The 22,704-nt window shown below is 31.8% G+C and overlaps 1 protein-coding gene and 1 long non-coding RNA gene across 2 annotated transcripts; both read right to left on the minus strand.

Annotated features, from left to right (window-relative positions):
* Positions 1 to 2,030: 2,030 nt before the first annotated feature.
* On the minus strand, positions 2,031 to 3,738 carry LOC146931867 (expansin-A10-like). Its single transcript, XM_085703442.1, has 4 exons — positions 3,673 to 3,738; positions 3,412 to 3,541; positions 2,959 to 3,271; positions 2,031 to 2,855 (listed from the first exon to the last, which is right to left on the minus strand). Exons 2-4 carry the CDS (start codon positions 3,536 to 3,538, stop codon positions 2,549 to 2,551), a joined length of 747 nt encoding a protein of 248 aa, XP_085559568.1. The 5' UTR covers positions 3,539 to 3,541; positions 3,673 to 3,738; the 3' UTR covers positions 2,031 to 2,548.
* Positions 3,739 to 6,488: 2,750 nt separating this feature from the next.
* Positions 6,489 to 8,193, minus strand: LOC146931868 (uncharacterized). The gene is made up of 2 exons (XR_015008383.1): positions 7,706 to 8,193; positions 6,489 to 6,765 (listed from the first exon to the last, which is right to left on the minus strand). It is a non-coding gene; the product is annotated as an uncharacterized LOC146931868 (long non-coding RNA).
* Positions 8,194 to 22,704: the final 14,511 nt, after the last annotated feature.

Genomic DNA, 22,704 nt, shown 5'->3' on the forward strand with positions numbered 1-22,704 from the left:
GGCCTTAGGTTTTTTAATACACCTCCTCACGCCCAATACTATGTATTGAATTCCGACAAAAGACAACATGTGTAGAAGAGGAATTCTTAGTGTTAATGCCGGGAAGTGTGCTTTAGGGTGTGGAGAGCATGAGATAGTATCCCGTTTATTTTTTGAATGCGCATTTTTCTCCTAAATCTTGACTAGTGTTGCTAACTGGTTGGGTGTGTCGGTACCCAGTAGTGTATCATAATATCAGCAAGGTCCATTTAATTCTTTTGTTGGATTAATATGCGGGAATAAAGGGATTGAATTGGAATTAGGATCAATATCGTTTACTTGCTTATGGAGCATTTGGAAGTCGAGAAATGCTAAAATAATTCAGGACAAAAAGGTCTCTACTGATAAGATTGTAGATCAAGTCAGATTACTATATTGGAACTGGTTAAGAACAAAATCCACAAGGTTCAAATACGAATTGGATTAGTGGTGATCGTGTCCTTTAGCTTGCATAGGTGTCACAGGGGAAGCGTAATCAGGAATTTGAGGAAGGAATGAGAGGTGCTGCTTGAGGGTTTTGTAGCATAAGGGTGTGTCTGAGGTACAATTGGGAAGTGGTTGCTTATTGAGTCATTGAACATCAGGAACGTCTTCAATATGAAGTGTCAGGCTAAATAGATTTACATATTTAGGCCTCCCTATTCTAATGTTTACCAGCTTCAACTTTGAGTTAGATTGTGCCTCTGGCACTTGACTTGATACTTCACTTTTTCTTATTAACTTCTATTTTATAAGTGCAGCAACCCAATTGATTCACCACGGTTTTCTTATAAGTGCACTTGACTTGACGCCATTCATTCACTGATTGAGCTGAGTTAAGACGAGGGAGAATAATGTTATATTAGATCCTAATAATTAATTACCAGTAATAGGTTCAATTTGGTTTTTTCTGCTTCTCCTTGTCTAGGCATGTGTTTGGTTTAGCTTCTATCCACCGCAGCTGCATGTCTGGCCTTATTTCACTGCAGGAAACAAGACGCTACTATTTGTTGCTTCAGAAAAATGTGCGTCCAGGCCTTATCCCATCGTAGTTCCAAACATATGCTAGGGTGCGAAACTGTGAATGTTACTATTAATATTATCACATAACTACAAATTAGAATTTCATAGTCCCATGGACTTTTATATTTATATTTTTATTTCTTTCTGTTCAAACTCATTCTGTATATTCTTGGGAATAAGGTGTGCTAGTTAAATTGTACATGGTGCCACTTACAATGGACCTGGCTGAATTTTGACAGAGAATAACCCGCCACACATCCAATTTTCTTGTGATTGCCCCTTTGATGTATGGCATGGTAAGAGTAGAATAGAAGTTTAAGATATAGTGCAGTATTATTGTACAAGCTAATAAAGCCATGAAACTATACTGTTGTATAGTGCTTTGATACAAAACATAATTCACCTATATTTTTTTATCCAGTATCTTACTGATTATTGAATTAATTCAGAAGTTAACTTGAGTTCTAACTAAGACTTAAGAGATTAATGATAATCCTTTCATGTATCTATACTCCATGCATTCTAATTTGTTACACAGGACACAAACATTGGGCTTCTTAGATCCCACAAACATTTGTGTGATTTACTCTTTAAATATATTATTTCTACCAAAAACAAACTCTAAATATATATATTAATCCTTCCTAATTGTTCTTTACTAGTCATTTGTTTTAGGTTGTCTTAGATGGTTGACTTGAGAAAACTTCCTAGGGAAACTTCATCCAACTAGGCCTTTAATTTGATACCAGATCCAAAATGCGTGCCCAAATTTACGTTTCAACTTCATGTGTGACCCAACTTCCCAAGTCATAAGAATCATTCTCTAAGATATTGCAAAGCTTTGTTTTTTAATCAGCAGAAAACACAAAATGAAACTTTCATCAATTTTTCTCCAAACAATACAGATGGGATTATAACAGTAACATCAACCATAGTATACAGCAATTCAAAAAAAATCAACCATAGTATACGGAAAAGGCACAAACAAGTAATACTAGTAAATATTACTTAAATTTCATTAAGAAGCTTTACAAATTCACTCCCCAATACAACCAAAACATACCTTACCCAGCCAAGGCTGATTACAAGGATTAGCAAGCAAACACTCCCAAAATGAAAAACTAAAAGGATACTACCCTAATACTAAATATAGCGGGTGGTATCCATTTCCACCTCCTCCAATTTAGCAGTTCAACCACAAAGATATAAAGAAAAAGTTCCCTTCTGCTAACATTTATATTAGCAGAGCAGCAGAATGGTCAAAAAACATCTCAAAAGTACAAAAACCAAAACACCACAATAACCAAAGAGCCATGAATTGAAGGGCCATTTTAAAATATGCCCTTCATTGGCCTCTAAAACAACCAAAAACAAACCCATTTTCCCTAGCAGCATACTATTTAATATCCTAGTATACTATTGAGGTACTAAACTACAAATCTTTACTACAATACTTAAAATGTGTAGTAGTATTTCTAAACTTGAAACTGGAATTTGACCATATGCTCTAGAGGATTTGAGCACCAGTGTAGGTTTGACCAAAAGACCATCCAGCTGGAGCAACATTATTGGAAACAACAGTACGACCATCACTAGTTGTAACCTTAAAAGACAAACTTTGACCATTGAGATAATTGTTACTTTGCCAGTTTTGTCCCCAGTTTCTTGACATAGATATCCAACCAGTTTTTGACCCTTTGATGGATGCAGCATGTACATCTCCAGCACCACCAACGTTTGTGATGAGAACTAAGTTGAAGTAAGAATGTCCATTAATAGTGAACCTTATACCTCCCTTTCTCCTACATGACACCCTACACAAAACCAACACAATAAAAACACAAATTAGTTTATACCAAATGCAAAAATATTGAAAATTTATATAAAAAATGTAGATGCTTGGTAAAAGCAACCTACCTTCTAAAATCTACAGGAACAATTCCAGCTTTGTATTGAGCAATACGAAGAAAAACAGGTTGAGCAAGATCAAAATGTTGGAGAGGAGGGTTACACCAACCACCTTGATTGTTTGGTAAGGCATTGTTTGGAGGACAGAAATTTGTGGCAGTAACCACAATGGAACCAGGAAGGCACCATCTATGGTCATTAGCACACCTAATTTCATAGCAAGAGCCACAGCTTAAGCCATTGTTGAAAAGTGCTGTACTCAAAGCAGCAGTGTTTGTTCCATACCCTTGACTGTATAGGTTACCATATCCACAAGCCCCACCTACACAAAAAACAACAAAATCAGTGAAATGGGTTACTTGTTTTTTGCTTCAAGATCTGGTTTTTTTTTTTTTTACAAAGAAGCATAAAAATCAAAACTTTATTTCAAGTAGTGGTTTTTATTGAAAAAATGGTGCATACCCATTGTTCCTGATGCATCACTTCCTCCATAGAAGGTAGCATGTGCATTAGTCCATCCTCCACCATAAGCATAAACAGAGGAGAACATGGTAAGAGAACACACCAAAACCAAGCCAATGAAAGCCATTTCCTGTTTCAATGTACAAAACAAAACAATGAGACATTTTTCCTTGTAACACATTTTAGTACATAAATTTGGCTAAAGATAAAGATGTGAACTTTAGCATTCAGATGAAGGAGCAATGTGAAAAAGGAAATTACTTTGATAGTCAAAGGAAGAAGTTGAAGCGAGACAGAGACAAAAGCAATTAGTTTGATGTGTGAAGTGAAGAGTGTTGGTGGGAGTGCCACTTAATTTATAGACCTTGAAGAAGAGTGGTTTGGGGAGAATAGCATGGGACCACTCTAACAATTTTAACTAACTCTTTTCAACTGTTTGAACCTTGGACCAAAATATACAGGTTAGAGTAGAGGTGGTTAGTTAAAGCATTTCAAATTTCAAATAATTGGTTTGGATTTGTATATTGTGTGTCATATGCAAAAGAAAATAATTATTCTTCAAAATCGCACACTTTACTGGTTAGAGTAGAGCTATGGATGTTTGTTAGCGTTAGAGCGGACTTCAAAATTCAAAAAACGTTAACAAAGATACTTATAAATTATCCTCTAAATAAGTATCCATATTGATAAACATTGACAGAGATATTTATAAATCACACAGTAAAGAAGTACTCAAACTAATAACTATATTTTTAAAAATGTTAGTGAAAACTTGTCTCATAAAATTCGAGGAATTAGTTTATGTAGTTGCATAAAATACTGGTTTAGACATAAGAAATTATCGCTCGTTTCGTTTTTATTTGTCGTGTTTGAGTAATTTTTTTTCTTATTCATTTGTAGTTTTCAAATGAACATTAATTATTTGAGGTAGTGATTAAACATGTATTAAAAACCATCCAATATTTTTGCTTATTTATTTGAGAGTAGACGGTAGTGTACATGTATTAAAGAAGTAACCGTGAAATCTACTGAATCCCACATGACCTTTAGGTTGAATTCAATTCAATTCAATGTGAGAGGATCTAATTCCTTCCTTTAGATGTGTGTTGCATAAAAGCTGTTTTGTGGCAGAAAATGTGTGGTTCTGGTTCAGTGGTAACTTGGGAGCGGGAAAATCTCCAAAATCCATGTGGGGCAGGCACACAGGTTACTAACCTTCCGTGGCTCCGGGGTCACATGCAAGTGCTACTATCCAAGCATCAAACAAACCATTTGCTACTCCTTCTTATTCCCGCCCTTTATTTTCACCATTTCATAGATTTCATCCTTCTATTTTCAAATTTGATAATATTGATCCTTTTATCATTTTTTTAATTAAAAATTGATACTAAGATATATTTTAAATAACGTAGTATTAGTATATGATATTTATATCCATACTACTCCTTCCGTTTCAAAATGAGTGTCGCTTTAACCAAAAAATTTATTTCAAATGAATGTCACTTTCAGTTTCCAATGCAATAATAATTTTTCTTTTCAATTGGACCCTCCAATTAATACTATGCACACTACTTCCAAAGTATTACTTTTGAAACTAACTAATAGTAATAAGGATAATTTGGTAAAATAATCATTCTTTTTCTTTTAATCGTCGCATTTCTTAATATGTGTGTAAACACCTAAAACAACACTCATTTTGAAATGGAGGGGGTATATATAAAGAAAATAAATCATTTTGGTTCTTTTAGGCTGATTTTTTCTCTTTCAAAATATATCTTCAATTTTCAATACAAATAATACATGTGATTTTTTTTTATCATTTAAAAAATATAACAAACTATATCAATATATTTATACTTACTTTTCACTATCCCAATTATATCTTTAAACAATTTTTTCTATAATAAAGATTGTTGTTGGCGTCGTTAAGAAAAAATTAGATTATATTTTTTTATATTGTTGGTGTCATTAAAATAGATAATCATGGTTAGTTTAGTTTGTTATAACTTAAAAGCAACAAACATTTATATATTTAGTTTTAATTAAAATCAAAATTTCATAAAAAAAACACCGTTCATAATTTTCAAACTTATGTGTCCGTCTTTTCGCTAGTGATTATAATGAAAAAAATCTTAAAAAGTGGGCATAATCTTAAAAGATACCAAATATGCGGCAATGAGGGTAGATTTTATTTTATTTTAAATTGTTGATTAATAATTCCATGTCAATTTTTATAAGTCTTTTTTATGAGATAAGCCTCACATATTTATAAGTCTTTGTTATTATTTAAATAAAAAATGTCTCTTCCTTCAAAAAAAAAAGTCTCTTTTTTACCTTTTCACTTTTTTTTGAGAGAACCTTTTCACTTCTTTGTGCGTGTTTTTATTATAGCTCAATTTTTAAAATTAGAGCAGAATTTTTAATCATAACATGTTTAATCTTACTACACATCTAATACAACACGTTCATTCAAATTACACTTACTTTATTCAAATGTTAGTTCATTCTCGTTGTAACATTTTATTTCATACGACATCTTTGGCCTTACAATTGTCGGATAAAAAAATTCTTTTAACTTGAGTAGTATTTTTATATCACATAAAACACCGGGAGTTCATTTTTATTTCAACCATTAAGCTTGAACTTGATGATTTATTATTTCTCCATTGTTTATGTTATGGATTCGGAATATTTAAACCGTATAAATAGGACATGATCTTCAATTTTTATCCTTTTAAGTCGTAAACACTAAATACTTCATCTTATATTAATTTTTTTTATTGAAGAGCCAAATCAGTCTATTCAAATTGACACCGAAAGTGAAACTTTAAGCAGAAACACATTCTCTATCTCAGGTCAATACAATCAAACCAACACAAATTTGCTTTAAAATGAATAGTTGAGTTCAATTTAGAGTAGCTATGTCCTTCAATTTTATCTAGGCATTACAAACATCATAGGTTCGCGGCTATTAAACACAATAGCCCCAACCACTGTGTTGCCGTTGCCGGTCTCTTCTATGTATTGGAATGTCTTGTTACTGTCAACGACTATAACATCAAATTGCACAGCAGAGATATTAATGCCACAGAGCAAGTGAGCACATGGTATATGACATTTTTTGAGTCATAGTACTTCCGTTGAAAATTCTTGCTATAATTTTTTGGCTTAAAGTACATATACTTCCATTAATTTATAATTCTTTGCATTTAAAAGAGATATCTAAAATCAGAGAAGATTTTCCTCTGCATTTATGAAACACCCTACCAAAACTATTCATGCCCATATGTGTGTGTTTTGTCTATCGGTTATGTGTTTTTCTACGTAGCTACCAGCAGTGGCGTCTCCAGGACCCTGGGTCAGGAGGTTCAAAATTTTAAACTTTAATTTATAATAATATAATAATATTTATATCCAAAAAATTACATTGTATTCAATTTACAATGTACTCAAAAAAACTTCATCCATTCTTTGAGGAAAATTATGTTGATTAGGTTTGGCATGGGATGATTTTACAATTTACATGAAACATGTTGAGAACTAGATCCTTGCTCATGGGATGATTTTTGTCTTTTAAAAAAATTCTCCATAACTTCTACAACAACCAACACAATAACAAACTTATTGAATGAAAGAGTAAAACATTTTCACCTAGTGCTGCTACTCCTTTCTTACTATCCATCCCCATTAGAGTAAAACAATGTTTTACTACTCTTTTCTTATCATAAATTACAATAGCTCAACAAGAAAGCAAATGAGTTGGATATTGAATCACAGTCTTTTATAGATAAATACTTCCACGTTTCTTGGCATATACTACAAGGTAATATACTATAAGGCAATTGTTAAGTGATCAGGATTCAGGACATGTCTATTGTTTTAGTTCCAGTTTCAACATTCTGAGATTAGAAACACATATTATGTACTTGTAAGAGATTAGAAACATATATTGTGCATTGTAGTAAGGTTTCAATTGAAAGAAATCGCTTTCAAAGGCATCTTGATCCTCAATTTTTACACTAAGAACAACAACATGTTATCCCCTGCAAATTTTCAACATGAAAAAAAAAAAATTCAGACAGAACTAATAGCTAGCAACTTTTTCCTCTTCACCTCATAAGCAAGATTGAGTGTCAGATTGTCCCTTTAAAACAATTCTCCAATCAATTTAACAACACAAACATATCATTAGGACCCTCAATTGCACATTCAATCAACCAATTTATCACAATTGAAGCTATGTCAAAAAATCCCAAATTTCAAAACCCTAAACCAAAGATTTTTAATTGATTACCTTGGTAATTCAGTGTTTTGAAGGTTTCTGAATGTCCTTTTGTGGTTGCACGATGGCGGAGAACGGCGAAATAGGGTGGAGCCCGTGGTGATTTGCTGCAACAGGTTTTTGAGATGGAGAAAGAGAACACAAACGTGACTGTAGTCTGTAGATGTAGGTCGCGAAAGTGAGGATGGAATGGGATAGGTGGTGGCGCGACGGAGTTTGGTGGTGGTTCGGCCACCGGAGTTGATGAGAGTGGTGGTAGTGGAGGAAGAAGGGTTTCCTAAGCGAAGAGAGGATAGTTTAGAGAGAAGTTTTTTTTTTTGAGAGGAGTTTGGAGAGAAGTTGAAATGTGTAAATGAGTGAAGTGAGAGTTTGGGTCTTTGGCAGCTGGTGCAAAAAAAAAATATGAGGAGGTTCAAGATGCAAAAAGCATAGGGATATATGTGAAAAAAATAAATTTTGAGGGTTGGCAGGTGCATCCCCTCAGCACTACGTGGCACCGCCCCTGGCTACCAGTAGTTACTAGTATAATCTTTGGACAGCTGGAATTTGATTCTGTGAATAAGATCTGCTTATCAAAAGCGTTAAGCTATTTTTGAAATTTTATGTTGAAAGTGATATACGAACCTCGATTCTCGGCAAAATGTTTTTAGCATATCTTTGAAATTAAAATTGACTTTTTTAACGTTAAATTGTTGAAACAACTTTGTAATATCACCCTAAAATAACGAAATCCAGAAGAGGAAAAAATTTATCAGAAAAAAAGAAGAAAAAAAATTAAGAAACTAGGTGTTTGAAAACTTCATAGAGTCAACAAACAAGGTAGAATTTAACTGCGTAGAAGGAGAGGTTCATATATCTAAAGTCTAAAGTGTCAATGGTGACAACCCCATATTTACTTAGTCAATCGCCACATTCGTTGCCTTCCCTCAAGGTGTGGGTAAAGGAAACCAACCAAGGAAGAGCATAAAGCTTTCTAATAAGTGAAAGAGTAGTCGCATGGAGATGAAATTCATTATGATGGGCATCAACAATAAAATTCAAAGACGCGTGGGTATCAGATTCCAAAGTAATAGATCGATAACCAAGGTCCCAAGCTAGTTGAACTCGCAAAATTCTCAAGAATTCAGCAAACAAATTAGACACTCTACTACCAGTGGAACCAGAAAAACCTTGAATCCAACCCCCCATAATGATTTCTTAAAAGGCCGCCGAAACCTGCATTGTCTGGGTTACCAGATGAGGAACCATCCACGTTAACTTTTATATAACCATATGCGGGGGATATCAGCGAAACATGGCGAAGAATAGGAAGTTTGTTTGAGTGACCAAGAACATGAATCATGGAAGAGTGATAACGGTTACTTTTATTCCCTCTTTTAAGCCCAAAATTTCAAGGTGGAGGTTCTTATTTCAACTTTCATCTATGCATGTACGTATGACAACAAAACTCGTATCTGTGGTTACCCGTTCGAACCCACATCGGTTTGACGGGTTTTCTCTGCTCTTACTAGGTCTGGATATTAGTTTGAGTTTTCTCTGAGTTCAAAACACGAGTACGTGATGGGTAACGGGGATATATGTATCCTAGGGATGGCAAAAAGGGCTAACCCGCTCCGTCAATAACCCGTCTAAAAAGAGGCGAAGCGGGGCGGGCCAACTAAAAAAATAGGGTTGAAAATCTCACCCCGCCCCGTTTTATGGCGGACTGGCGGGTTGACCCGTCAATGTTTTTTTTTTAAATTATTAATTAAAATCTTCACATAAACAATGTAAAAATATATAAATTTAAAGCCAATTTAAATAAATCTAAATATATAACTAATGATTCCACTAAAAATATAAAAATAATTATTCAAACATATAAATTGCATCTTCTAAAATTCTATAATAAATCAATAAGACATTGAAAATAAAAACTCCATGAGTTATAAATTAACTAATTGTTAAAAACATAAGGCTAAAATCATAAAACAAAAGTGATAGAATTAATTGAATTTTTTCCCCAATATATGGAGGTGAAAATTGAAAAATTTATTGTGACATATAAATAAAAAGAAGTGAAAAAAAGAGTTTCTTTTTAACATATCAACCCAATGGGCCAACACGCCCCTCCTCGCCATCACCCCGTTTTTTAGCGGGTTAGGCGGAGCGGGCACCCTACTTGTGGCGGGTTCAAAATCTCAACCACTCCGCTAAAAATGGCGGATTAAATGGGCCAACCCGACGGGTCCAATCCATTTTGTCATCCCTAATATATCCACCCCGAACTCATCCTCAAACTCGTCATGGATGAGGAAAATGACTTTATTACCCATTAATGTTTATCATGTTATAAAAAATGTTATTGATATTTAAAGGAGCATTAAATCATCTAGTTAAGGGAATATTTAAGTGAGCATATTGCTCACAACATTGCCCCCAAGGTTGAAAATAAACTTATTTTTTATTAGAGTAACGATAGTTGTACAACCGTTTTTTAACAACTTTTATAATTTTTTTTCATATTCATCTTATGTTTTTACTTTCTCTTTCTATTACTTTAGTTTTCGTGTCATTATCCAATTTTCTTACTAAATACTCCTTTCGGTCTTAAATGTAAGAAATTTTTCACTTTTTAAATTCATTCAATAAATGATGTATGTGGTCTTTATTATAGACCACATACATCATTTATTGAATGAATCAAAAAAGTGAATTTTTTTTTACATTTAAGACCGGATGGAGTACATGGTTGTTCCGCAAATAATTGTTTCAATAACACAGCTCATTTTATAAAGAGTCCATTAGCACACAACTTTCCAATCCCATGTGGGATGTCGTTAAAAAGTGAAAATCTGATAATCATATATTGTGGTGACTCAACCCAAGAGCACTAAAGCGACCAAAAAGTTTTCCACAGAGATTTGTTTTGGCAACCTTGACCATGCATTCAAAATTTCAAATTAAAGAAGTACTCCCTCCGGTCACTATTATAAGTAAATTTTGACTTTTTAGGTTCATTAATAAATGATGTATGTGGTCTATATTGTAGATCATATACATCATTTATTGAATGAATCTAAAAAGTAGAAATTTGCTTATAATAGTGACCAGAGGGAGTACTCCCTCCTTCCCACCATGCATGATGTATTTGACAATGTACAATATTGACTTGACATACTTTGACCGTATTTTTTTATTAATATACAAAGATAAACATTAACATGTAAGATGTTGTTGGATTCGTCTCTATGAGTATTTTTAAAATATTAAATTTTTATAATTTTTTCTGATAGAGAATTAAAGATAAAAAATATGCATTGATATATATGTCAGAGTCAACTGTGTCAAGCAATATGGGACGGAGGGAGTAATAACCGTTAACCACACCATGACACCACATATCACATAACATTCCACTGAGTGGGACTCTCTAAAATGCAAGTCAGTAGTCTCTCTGAGTTTTCAGTTTCACAGGGAGGACAAAATTTCACTCCACGCAATTCACAAAAAGACACTGACATGCAACATACTAATTTAGTCAAAGCACACTCCAAGCTCCAAACATTTTAAATTTCACCTCAGAGATTCACGTGAACATCAAATAGTATCACTATATCACGAAGAAAATTAAGTTTCTTTTTTGAAAGAGAAGAAAGTTAAAATTTTTTTACTGTACATTTGCAAACTGAAATATTCTTTTAAAAATCTTTGGATGAAAATTTATGGTAATCCAAAGTTTAATTGAAATATAAATAAAGTCTGACCAAAATTGTATCAACTAAAAATAAAAAGGTCATGTTAACTTGTGCCCTTAGGGCATAAGTTAAGGAGTTTAAAATGGAAATTAAAAATAAATTTTGTATTGAAAGTATAACTTTTGCAACTTTTAAGACATTGAATGCACAAGTTCCAAGAAAAACCTTCTATATTTGGTTCCTTAACTTATGCCCTAAAGACACAAGTTAACATTTCCCAAAATAAAATTAAGATTTTCTTGAACAATTTATCATTTATAAAGCTCATAAACCATCTGAGTCCAATTTATAGCTGGTTTACTTGTTAGACAAAGACATAAATAACTGTAGTTAATTTTATTTTTCCTACAATACGGGAATGCACTTACTACTTTGATAGTAGTGAAAGACAGTCTCCTTCAAAAAAAAAAAAAAAAAGTAGTGAAAGACAGTCAAATGTGTGAATATGTGCCCACATGGTCAAAGTAGGATTTTTACTAGCTGTATTCTTTGTCATAGATTCTCATTCTCAGTTTCCAGTTAGTTAACCTAACCTAACCAGTTACTTAACCGAGCCCAACTAATTCTGTAATTCTCTACGATGCTTTTCTTGCTTGCAACGATATACTACTCCAACTACCATACAAGATTTGGTGGAAAAGCTTTGAGATTTGATTATTAATTAGGTAATTTAGGTAAAGGTTGCCGAACATGCAATAAAGTATCCATAATTCCACAACCGCTGAAAATTGCAGCTGAATAACGTGTTTTTTAATCATTAATTAAAACATCAAATGTATTTCCGTGAACATAACTCAGTTGGTACGGGATATTGCATATTATATGCAGGGGTCGGGGTTTGAACATCAGACACCCACTTTTCCACAATTAAATTGTGTGAGCTCTAACCACTAAATTGTGTGAGCTCTAACCACTAGGCTATTTGACAAAAAAAAACATCAAATGTTCATTTGATGGTTATTCAAGTTTATAGCATGTAGATCGTAGTTCAAACTCGAATGCACTGTTTATTCACTTTAAAAATATGAATTTCTAGTCAATAGTTTATTTTTTAAAAAAAGAGTAATATTCAATGTATTTAGTAAACATGTTAAAAATAAAAAGTTAAATTTGAATAAATACAAAAAAAAAAAAGTCGTTTATTGTGATTAATTATTTTTCTAGGAGGAGAACGGTCTATTTTTTTTTTTTTTATAACAAATGTTGGTAGTTAGTTAGTTTAATTAATATCTTTATCTTTTTAGAGTTGAACTTAAAACCTTTGATTTTCAATTATCTCAAATTAATTGAGCTATTAAACTTTCAAGTACTCCAATTCAATTTTGTGAATCATGCACTCGTTAGCGTCTTCTCTAAGTTTCTACAAAAAACATTTTCCTCTAATAAATCATGAGTTTAAATTTTTAATTGAACACTTGATCTTTTTAATCATTAGTGAGTATGTTGGATTAATTATTTGATTAATCAATTATGGATTGACAATAATCAATTATTGTAAGTTGATGTCATAATATAAATTATGGTCTATTGTGTTAAGCACTAATTATATGATGAATTTGAGTGATTGGGCTTTTGTTACTAAATGGACCGTGATGGGTTGGACCATTTAGATAAGCCCAATGAGAGGTCCCTGCCCTCAGTCGTTTAGCTATTTAAACGTCATCCCATTAGACGGTTAATTATTCTGAAGATTGGTGAGAAAACCTAGTTACCCCTCTCATAGTTGTCGGCGTTCTTTACAGTTGTCCTTCATCAACCTAATTCAAAGGTACACAATTTCTTGTTCTTTCTTTGTTATTGATGATATGCTATAATTTGTATCTATTGATCTATGGCTAAACACTAAAACTTTCATCAATTGGTATCAGAGCCAGAATAGATGCAATTTATGGCTATTATTTGTTTGAATGGCATGAACCCTAAATATGATATTTTTCTTTCATTCGTATGACATCAGAATTGATGTATTGAGTTTCATTGTTTTATTATATTTAATCCAAATATTGTTAATCATGAATTCTGGAAACTGCTTTTCCCTAACACGTATTTGGGTTATCACGTTTGCCATTCTTGAAATTGTTTTGGGTTTACACTTAGATATTGCATCGTGATCTCATACCCATTTTTATTTTATTTTTCTTTAATTGTTGCGATGAAAAAACCCTTAATATTTCCGTTCTTTCGGGTTCGGTTAACAACCCATTTTCGATCTTTGATCTCCCTTAATGGATCAATTCCGAACCGAACCTGTATCAAATTGAAATTGAAATCAGTCTAGTTTCAAATTTTGGGATGAACCCTAATTTCTTAGATATGTCAATTGAGTCGATAATCCTCAATTAATATATGGGTTCTTTTCTTCTCTCAAAATCGATGAGATCCGTACCGAAATTGCCGCTTTTCAATGCGAAAATCGCCAGAAACAGCTGGGTTGCACCCACGGGTCAATATCGACCCGCTTAACCTATCCGGGCAAAGAAGATGCAATGCGCGTGAATTCCACGCGCTAAATTAATAAAATAAAAACACTCGCAGCTGTAGCGCGTGGGGGCGCGTGTTCAATATTTAAAATTCCAATTTTTTTTTATTTTCTTTTGCCAAATAATAATATTCTGAATATTTTGGTAAATTTTGGAATTTGTTTTGACACTTCTATTCCAAATAACAACTTTTGTTATTATACTACTTCATATAAAAGAAATTCTAAAGTCATATTTATGATGTGCTAATTTAAAATATTGTTAAGCACATTTTTCTATCATTTGAATATGACCGAAGTTGAGTAAATTTAAGTATAATTGTTTATGCATGATATTATTGTATCATATTCTCTTAAGCATAAACATTATTTATTTGTATAATTGTAATCTCACCTATCGTGGGTACAATTATGCAAATTTTGTTAAATAGATTAGCATTATATTGGTAATAGTCATACCCTATCGGTGTGTTGTTATTAATATAATTGTTATTATTCAATGTACCTAAAATGTTTATACTTATGTCAATTATAATTATAATACTCTATCAATGTTTAAAATTTTGTAAGACATAAGAATGGTACATTGTGATGATGTGGTTCTTACTTATTATCGTTAAGATCCTTGAATGAGATTAATATAAGTAAGTTACTTTGTTAAAAGACATGTAGAAAATTGTATAAATTTTGCAATCCAATATTATTACATTTTTTTGAATTAAATTTCTACCTAAATGTGATTTTTATATATATAAATATTTTGGATTGCTACTATCCCTTTGTTATGTGAGTGACGGACATACCCTATCGGTGTGACGTTACTTAACATATCATTTTGTGATAGAGAAATAGTTGAATATTTTAAATAAAATATCTTTCAAACCTTTTTAATTCAACTATCATTGTCTATTCTCTATCAAGTGGGAGAATCATTGTTATGTATTGTGTAACGTGATGGACATACCCTATCGGTATGACATTACTTAACATAATCATCCTTTTGTGGGTAAGATAGTTTAACTATCATTCTTCAACAAGTGAGAAAAATTCTACATGTCAACTAACTATATCTCATAAACAAATATATTTATTTGTTTTCATATTTTAGATATGAAATAGAGACTTATATTGAGGATATTAATTATGTTATTGCTATTCTTTAATACTTATGGAAGCTTATGACTATTTTCTCTTATATCCTCAATAATAATAAAATATAAGTCTTGTGTATTTCCGCTGCTTGTAACCTAATTGTTTCTCAAATTTGTGTAAGTATAATTGTAGCGTTTGAGTTTTGAGTGAGTTATTAAAATTGTGAACAGAGTCTTATATCCTATTTTTAGAGACTCATCTCACTCATATGATGATAAATTTTTTATATAATTATCATACTCTGTCATATAACGGTTACTACGTTTATAAAATTCTGTGGAATTTTAATTGTGAAAAGGAGATCTTGTGTTATAAAATTCTTAAATGAAAATTTACGTTCTCCTTAATTGTAAATGCAGAATCTGTGGTTAACTACGAAACCCAATTCTTGATAATATCTGTCATTGATAAAATATGTATTTATGGGGTTTCATATTATTCTTGAGTTACCACTTGTGTTAATAATTCTGCTATGCTCATGTGCAAAATATGTGGTTGAGTTCATGAAACTCTATTGGCTAAAATTATATAACCACTTATGTTGATAATCTTGCACTATTAATTGAGTATCCCACTGTTGAATATTACATTATTATAATATTTTGTATCAGTGATCACTAATGAGAATCCCACTTACTCTTGTTTATATATATGTGGGATCAGTGGGAGTGTGTACACAATATTATATATTATGAGCTCAAATGAGAAATCTCACTCTTGTTTATATATATATGTGAGATCAAGAGAAATGTGTACACAACATTATTGTTGTTATTGCCATATACTCTTGTGCACACTATAAAATATGGCATAACTTAAGAGACTTTAAACTTTAGTCTCATTCTATTATATTGAGATATATGTTAAAATTCTTTTTATCTCAATAAGCATCATAATTGGATGCTTAAGTCAATTTTGTTGGAATATGCACAATAACCTCGTAGCATGCAAATATATATTGTGCTTCTGTTTTACCAACATTCCACTTTTTTGAGGTCATAAATAGTAAGTACAATGTATAATATCAATACTCCTATCGAGTATGATATTGTGTTCTTGTGGTACTTATAATTTGAGATAATCATAAATGTTCTTTTGTTATTGACATTCTAGTGGCCACATTAATCCACATATTTTTCTTTAAACTACGTGTCTATGTTAATCCAATTTGGGGATTATTGAATTTCCTATTTTGCTTTTATGGATTTTCATAGTCACATTTTTTTTTTTATAAAACTTGGATTAATTGAATGTCATAGAACATTTATCGACTTTGACTAAATGTAATTACTATCTCTTTATAGGCTATCCCTATAAGTAATTACTACTCTTATACCTATGTGGATATATGACTTTTATGGAATTGAAAACTCATTGGCAGAACCACTAACCACATACTTATATATGAGTATTGTAACTCATAATGATTTGATTAAGTCTATGTTATTTTGGGTTAGTGGGAGTTTGTTATAGCATTTTAAAATGCTTGGGCTATTCTTTAGTGACATATTCTTTTTAATTCAAACGTGTCACTATAGATTCATCATTTGTTAGAAAAGTGAGTCTTTGATCTGTATGATTTGTTTTCCCTATCGGATTCAATTTCTGCAGCATTAAAGCTTACTTCTCTTTTGAATGATTAGTGCTTTGACCATACATGTAATTTTAAATTTTTAAATTCTTTATGACAAGTGAATTTTTTTTTTCAGTAATTGAGTATTGTCATCCAAGTGGGAGATTGTTGGATTAATTATTTGATTAATCAATTATGGATTGACAATAATCAATTATTGTAAGTTGATGTCATAATATAAATTATGGTCTATTGTGTTAAGCACTAATTATATGATGAATTTGAGTGATTGGGCTTTTGTTACTAAATGGACCGTGATGGGTTGGACCATTTAGATAAGCCCAATGAGAGGTCCCTGCCCTCAGTCGTTTAGCTATTTAAACGTCATCCCATTAGACGGTTAATTATTCTGAAGATTGGTGAGAAAACCTAGTTACCCCTCTCATAGTTGTCGGCGTTCTTTACAGTTGTCCTTCATCAACCTAATTCAAAGGTACACAATTTCTTGTTCTTTCTTTGTTATTGATGATATGCTATAATTTGTATCTATTGATCTATGGCTAAACACTAAAACTTTCATCAGAGTATTCTAAATTCACCCCTATATTCGTCATCATACATTTATATTGCTCACAGACAAGTCTTTTGAATTGGTTTGGTGGGTGAGAGCAAGTAATTATGGTGAAAACTTTTGGCTTGGAAGCGTGGAAAAGATCCACAAAACATAATATTGAGTTGCATACAATACAAGTGACTTGTTAATTCTACATTAATTATTGTTCATGATCATCATGACTATTTTGTGGTTAACCACTATACACCCTCTGGTCACTAATATAAGCAAAAATCTACATTTTAGGTTCATTCATTTAATGGTGTATGGGGTCTATAATAAAGACCATGTGCATCATTAAATGAATGAACCTAAAATGTAGATTTTTGCTTACAATAGTGACCGGAGGGTGTACACTCTTCAAAGAGCATTTAAAAGTAATCAAGATACTATGTTGCCGACACTTATCAAGTGGTAAAATGTATCCATGACACCTTTGGTTTCCTTTAGTTATGGATCTTTCCATTTTCAAATACAATACGATAAATGATTTTGGGTCCAAAGAAAATTCAATAAATGATTGGGAAAACTAGCGTAAATTTAGCACTTCGCTTTCTGAAATATTGATTGGTTTAACTACATTGTATCGTATCAATCAAAATGGCTTACAAATCTCACTTACTCCATCAAAAACATATTTTTTTTTTCAATAATTTATTTGCATTAAGGAAAACCGATCATGAAGCAAGATTCATTATACAATAAATAGTGGGGAAACTATTTCCTTTGGTATTGGTAGCTTTTTTAGTTCTAAATAAATTATTCTCCATGTCTCACATGGGTTTCATTTACACTATTTATTTTTCTCAAATTGGAGTGAGATTCGTTTAACGGGAGCAAATCTAAACATTTGATATATGTGAGGTTAAAATAGTCTTTCAATGTATTAAATATCTTTGTTAGCCAAAATAATCTTTAACATTAGAATACTTTGTGATTATTCGTAACACATTCAGAAACCAAAATAATTAATACTCTATTTATAATAATAAAAAAAAAACAGAGAAGTTGGATGGGGGCTTTAGCCCCACGTAATCTTTGAGTCGATCCGCCTCTGCATTTACCTGTTGAGCCAATTAATTTTTTTTCCTTGCTATCTTTCTGAATTTGTTTTGCTGTGAATATATTTTGTTTGTTGGAGAAACTGAGAATACTTTGGGATTATTATGATTTAATTTGACGTAGACTATTTTGAGATCACTAATTTATTTCATTATATTATTTTTAATTATTGATTGAGTCATATGCATTATCATGGTTGATTATGTGGTAACCTGTCCAGTGTGGACGTATGTTTATGTTGTTTGCATGCATTTTTGTTAACTTTTTTTTTTTAGAGAAATGATATTTATACAACCACTTTGTGACAACTTTTTGACAACTTTCTCTCTCATACTCACATTATCCTCTTATTCTCTCTCTTCCTTTTTCTCTCTTCATTGTTTTTAACCAATGAAAAGAGATAAAAAAGAAGTTGTCATCAAAAGTTGTCTCAAATGGTTGTTCAAATATCACTACTCTTTTTTTATGATTGAATCGTTGGTGTTATTGGTTTTTACAAGATAAGATGTGAAAGAAAAAAATGTTTTTTTACAAGGACAGCTTATCACGCTACTTTCCTTCAAAAAAAAAAAACTTATCACGCTACTAAGGGGAGGGACGAGGTGGGTTTTCATCTCAACCACCGTAGTTGGACAACCTCACGCCCCTTTTGATGGGTTAGTCGTGAGACAAACGAAAGTTGGGTGGATTGGCCAATTTTCAACCCCTAGTAAAAATGGATCAAAAAAGGTCTGATCATAGTTCTAACATACGACATATTTTGCAACATAGCCCTACTTAACACAGTAGTAGTTAAGGTTCGGCCAGACACACATTTCTATCAAATAAAAGTACTTAATATTTATAAAAATTTGCACGAAGTATGTCCCCAATTTGATTCAATGGACTAACTAGACCGTGCATAATGACCTAATATTTTGCTCCCACAACTTATGAGCTCAACACAACCTAAAATATATCGAGTTGGTCCATGGTGTAAGGTAAAAATTGACACTTCTAACATGTGCATCGAATCACGTCTGACAATTATGTCACTTTGTTATATTTGTTTTTATAATCGGATGTAGGGATGGGAATAGGCTAGACCGACCTACAGGGGCCTACGGCCTAGCCTACGACAGGCCAGATCAGACCAGACTTTTTTTTTTAAATAGAGAAGGCCTAGGCTTTTTTTTAAGCCTATTTAGCTTAAAAGGCCAAGCCACCGGCTTCTCAAAAAGCCTCTTAAGCCTATTAGGCCGACCTATTTAAGTAATATGAATAATATTATTTATTATTATATTATATTTTGTATTTTGAATTAAAATATAAATTTGTAAACTTTTTCAATAATTTAAGTTTTATTAGTATACATTAATTTTTTGCATATACAAATGTATTATTATAAACTTGAATAGAAATATGATACAATATATAGTTGAATTCCCTAAAACTTCGTGTTGATTATCAAAAGAGGGTATAATATAATTGAACTATTAGTTTCCTAGTCCATTTAAACTTAGATCACATTGCTTATTTAAAGATGTTCATAAGATATAGGCTTTTAAACAGGCTAGTAGGTCGTATCAGACTTTCAGAAGGCCAGGCTCAGGCCTCAAAAGTTGGCCTATGACAGGCCGCAGGCCAGGCTTAGGCTTTAAAAAAATATGGCAGGCCAGGCTTAGGCCTTGCAAAGCCTAGCTCGGCCTAGCCTATTCCCATCCCTAATCGGATGTATGTTTAAAGCTTTATTTTCCTAATAATCTAAACCAATTAAACTCCTAAGAGATTAAACTAATAACCACTATTAGTGTACTTTTCTTTTGCATATTCATCCAAAGAGAATGATCTCACATATTCTGTGCCATCATCAAATTGAGGGTGCGTTTGTTTCAGTTTTTAAAAAAATAGATTTTGAGTTAAAAGAATCTAGAGATTTTTTTTTAAAGATTTTCAAAAAAAAAATCTAAAGCTATTTCTGTTTGTCTACTATCATAAAAATTATTTTTTTGAGATTTGAAACACTTACACTTGAGTTCCTTGCATTAAGAAAAAAATAGATTTTGGAAAAGCTACTTGAAATAGATTTTCATTTTGAGGCTAAAAATGATTTTTTTAGCAAAATGAATTTTTTAAAAATCTCAAACAAACACAACAAAAACTAAAAAAGTGATTTTTTACTCAAAAAAATAAATTTTTTTCAAAAAAAATCCAAAACAAACAGGCCTTGAATAGGATCATGTGTATTTTCAAACTAAACCAAATTAAACCTATCACGGTCGCCTTCCTCGCGAGGTTTTTAAGAACACATTGAGTAGTGCATTTTACTTATATCCTAAAATGAATAATAATTAACACAGAAAAATGTATAATAATGTTTGATTTTTGTTTGGATTTTGGTTTTGGTTTTGGGATTATTTGTGGACTGTAAATTTTTTTTGACAAATTATATAAAAAACATGTTTTTTAACGATGGTGTTGTCAAATGATTTTACAACTAATTTTCCAGTTTTTTTTAATACAAAAATTTAGATAAATTATATTCCGAGGCTCACCAAGATCAAGGAAAACCTCAAGCCACAACGAGTAATGTAATGGCACATCTCCTAACTAATTCCTTGCTTCAAATGCGAGTTACGTATAGAATTGATATTCCATTTCATACCATTGAATATAAAAAAATCATCTTCATCAAATAGTCAAATAGCTGCTTGACCATATATGGAAATGGAGTCATACGTCAACATGAGCAAGCGCCACGAAGTTAACACAAAGATAATAAAATGATAGATAAGACATGACATGCAAATTGAGACAGGATCACACCCTTTTCATAATTAACTGGATACAACTTTGAGCCACAACAGAAGTAGACATTAACATGGCAACAACCACAATGTGCCAATAATTAGTACTCCAATAAGGACCCAAAGAGGGAATGAAAGATACAACATGTTTTTGGGCATCGTTGCCAAGCCATAATCGTAGGAGAAAATTTCGTTGCTTGCTATAGAGACAGCTTAATAATTGCAATGTTGAATATTTATAAACGCGAACATGTTTAAGCCAAAGTGGCTTTCGTTATTGACGTCTACGTAACTTAACCCCAGGGGCCATCACATGTACCTCCATTAAATAATAGACTAAATTTCACTTCATTCCATAGTAGAAGAAATTCAAATTATCTCTTTTAAAAAAAAATGTTTAGGCTAATTATACGCCCCTCAAGATACTCCCCCGTCTCATATTAAGTGAGTCATTTGCAAAAAAATAAATTGTAACAAAAAATTGACTCATTTCACTTTTAAATACAATATTAATTACTTTTTCATTTTTTTTTGAAGGAATAATTACTTTTTCATTATAACTCTAATTAATATTCACTCTGGATTCAATATATTCTACTTTGCATTTACGATAATGGAAAATGCATCAATAATTAACAAGACATTCAACTATTTTTCTCTCTCTTTCACTTATACACTATTTCTTAATATGTGTGGAATGAGCAAAATGCTCACTTATAATGGGATGGGATGAAGAGATATTTGAATTACACTTATCTCTGTTAATAATTAAATATGTAATACTAAATATTACTCCATTTTAATATTTTTATAATACCTATTGAATTTGAACCATGATTTAAGAAAAAATAATTTAGTTCTTTCCAATTTTTAATGTAAAAGATAATTAAATTTGAATATTTTTGTTATTATTAATTTGAGGATTTATAACATAAAATTCATTTTGGAAAAGCCATATATCATCAGTAGAGGTAACTTTTCCAATATTTAATAATATTTTTGTATCACTTCACATTTATTTTTTTTTTGACAAAAAACAAAACGATATTCATTCATTCAAATCGATAGAATACATCAGAATCAAGATCGCTAAAAACGTAAAGGATGAATCTGCGAACAAACTCACAACACCCAAGTTAATAGCATACAACGGCAAAATGCCTACAAATAACATGATAAAATCTAAATCACCAGAATACTCTTGCTTCTGGATCTGCAACGTTGACGTACAAATCATTGATTGAATCTGTGATTGACTGAAGCTGATCTTTCAATATGAACCAACGAACACCGCAACAAGATGCCAAATCAAACAACGCCGCACAAGACGACGAACAACACAAGGTCGCACTCAGACGACGAAATCACGAAAAAACACAAAAGATAACGCTTGATATTTGTGAAAATCACTTATTTAGATCGAAAGAAAGGGGAAAAAAGATGCTGAGGGATGATTTTAGGATAAAAATGACCTAAAACCACCCCTCCTCGATGAGTGAAAGAGAAGGAAAACTTAGAGGGAAGTTGGAGTTTCTCTCACTAAAAGGAACAATATAAGTTTGTATCACTTCATATTTTATAATTTGGTTTTAAACTTTATGTTAATGAT

Source organism: Medicago sativa, chromosome 4, assembly GCF_051527215.1.
Source record: "Medicago sativa cultivar Bolivia chromosome 4, Bolivia_mono, whole genome shotgun sequence".
Lineage (NCBI taxonomy): Eukaryota > Viridiplantae > Streptophyta > Magnoliopsida > Fabales > Fabaceae > Medicago > Medicago sativa.